Source organism: Notolepis coatsorum (genome assembly GCF_963971535.1).
Source record: "Notolepis coatsorum genome assembly, chromosome: 4".
In the NCBI taxonomy this organism is placed as follows: domain Eukaryota; kingdom Metazoa; phylum Chordata; class Actinopteri; order Aulopiformes; family Paralepididae; genus Notolepis; species Notolepis coatsorum.
The window spans coordinates 7,340,476-7,342,970 of NC_140168.1; the positions used below are offsets into that span (position 1 = coordinate 7,340,476).

At 52.9% G+C, this 2,495-nt stretch overlaps 1 protein-coding gene across 1 annotated transcript; it reads left to right on the forward strand.

Annotated features, from left to right (window-relative positions):
* The first annotated feature begins 474 nt into the window (after positions 1-474).
* Positions 475-2,273, forward strand: LOC311227173 (fructose-bisphosphate aldolase A-like). Its single transcript, XM_084312719.1, has one exon. The coding sequence runs from the start codon at positions 544-546 to the stop codon at positions 1,633-1,635; it is 1,092 nt and encodes a 363-aa protein (XP_084168845.1). The 5' UTR covers positions 475-543; the 3' UTR covers positions 1,636-2,273.
* Positions 2,274-2,495: the final 222 nt, after the last annotated feature.

Genomic DNA, 2,495 nt, shown 5'->3' on the forward strand with positions numbered 1-2,495 from the left:
GACTCCTTGGGTTCTCCAGCCACAGCCCCATTGGCAACAACCACCTCTTTATCCCTCCCCACACTGACGCAGCCTTTTTTACCTGGCAAAGGTCAGGCCTAGTTAGAGTGAGCGACCTATACACCAATAAGGTTTTCTGTAGTTTTAGCGATCTGTGTGAAAAATGTGGCCTCCCGAGATCTTATTTATTCCGATACTTTCAAGTTCGAAACTGGGTTAAACAACATAATATCTCCTTCCCTAATATCTCCAACTCAGTAATTGACACAATTCTGGACATCTGTGTCTGTGTTTCTCAGAGTGGTTTTACTGAAGGGATGTTTGGCCTTTCCTCTGTTCCTGCTCCTTGTCTCTCCTGAATGTCACACGGCATCTCCAGTGCCCGTGCCGGTCTTTTAATAGCCGGGGGCGGCTGAAATGTGAGGGGTCACACAATGGAGGAGGATAAATACAAGCTGCAGTGGGTTTGCAGAGTAGTCGTGGACATTAAGTCTGATCTTCCTCTCGTCTCCTCTCAGCTCTCCTCCCAAACTCAAAGTCAGGATGCCTCACGCGTACCCCTTCCTCACTCCTGAGCAGAAGAAGGAGCTCAGCGACATCGCCCTCAAGATCGTCGCTCCCGGCAAGGGAATCCTCGCAGCAGACGAGTCTACCCCCAGCATTGCTAAGCGTTTCGAGAGCATCGGCGCTGAGAACACCGAGGAGAACAGGAGGTTGTACCGCCAGCTGCTCTTCTGCGCTGACGAGCGCATGGACCACTGTATCGGCGGCGTCATCTTCTTCCACGAGACCCTGTACCAGAAGACCGATGAGGGCAAGCTGTTCCCCCAGCACATCAAGGACAGAGGCATGGTGGTCGGCATCAAGGTCGACAGGGGTGCCGTTCCTCTCGCCGGAACCAACGGAGAGACCACCACCCAGGGTCTGGACGGGCTGTACGAGCGCTGCGCCCAGTACAAGAAGGACGGCGTCGACTTTGCCAAGTGGCGCTCCATCCTGAAGATCACCGCCACCACCCCCTCCAGGCTGGCCATCATGGAGAACGCCAACGTCCTGGCCCGCTACGCCAGCATCTGCCAGATGCACGGCATCGTGCCCATCATCGAGCCCGAGATCCTCCCCGACGGCGACCACGACCTGAAGCGCTCCCAGTACGTGACGGAGAAGGTGCTGGCCGCCGTGTACAAGGCGCTGAACGACCACCACGTGTACCTGGAGGGCACCCTGCTGAAGCCCAACATGGTGACCGCCGGCCACTCCTGCTCCCACAAGTACAGCAGCCAGGAGATGGCCATGGCTACCGTCACCGCCCTGCGCCGCACCGTGCCACCCGCGGTCCCCGGCATCACCTTCCTGTCCGGAGGCCAGAGTGAGGAGCAGGCTTCGGTCAACCTGAGCTCCATGAACTCCTGCCCCCTGAGCCGACCCTGGGCCCTGACCTTCTCCTACGGCCGCGCCCTGCAGGCCTCCGCCCTCAAAGCCTGGGGAGGCAAGGTGGAGAACGGCAAGGCCTGCCAGGAGGAGTTCATCAAGAGAGCCCTCGCTAACAGCCAGGCCTCTCTCGGTAAATACGTCGGCTCTGGGGCCAGCTCTGCCGGTGCAGAGTCTCTGTACGTCGCCAACCACGCCTATTAAGAAGCACGGACACTCACCACGCCACCCCCCCCCTCCAACTTCTTCCCTTATCCCAACACTCGACCGCAGTGCAGTGAGAGAGAGAGAGAGACAGACGCCACACCAAACCTTTCTTTGGGCCAAGTCGCTGCGGAGAGAAGATTAAGATCAAAACGTTCCGCCTTCACTTGCATTTTATTGAGCACCTTTTTTCAGCTGAAAGGATTCCCATGAGATGTTTTTACACAACCCTGTACTGTCATTCTTTGGTCTGATGCCGGTGGTGGTGAAATAAAGTATTGATCCTCAAGTAAAAAAAAAACATTTGTATTTATTTATTTTCTTCAATAATGTAGCATCATAATTGCAATACAAATGTTTCAAATGGTCATGTAATAAATTTAAATGACAACAACACATTCAGGCTACAAAGTAATAGACTGTGCTAAACCGTGAAACAATATAGGAGGGAATGCTGTTAACTACTGTGGTTCCTTTAGTGTTTTTTAGACTGTTCTATGTGATTTAAGAGTAGTTTGACAGCTCTGGAGAAACTATCTGCAAAATAATAATCGTCGTATAATCAAACACTGTGTGGAACTTGTGTGGTTTTCATAAATTAATATGCACACATACTGAGCACGGTCACATGCGCACAGGGCGTGCGCACACACACACACACACACACACACACACACACACACACACACACACACACACACACACACACACACACACACACACACACACACACACACACACACACACACACACACACACACACACACACACACACACACACACACACACACACACACACACACACACACACACACACACACACACACACACACACACACACACACACACACACAGCGAGA

Bases quoted from the DNA above. Each gene is read 5' to 3' on its own strand.
- LOC311227173 (XM_084312719.1), top strand. From the start codon at position 544: ATGCCTCACGCGTACCCCTTCCTCACTCCTGAGCAGAAGAAGGAGCTC.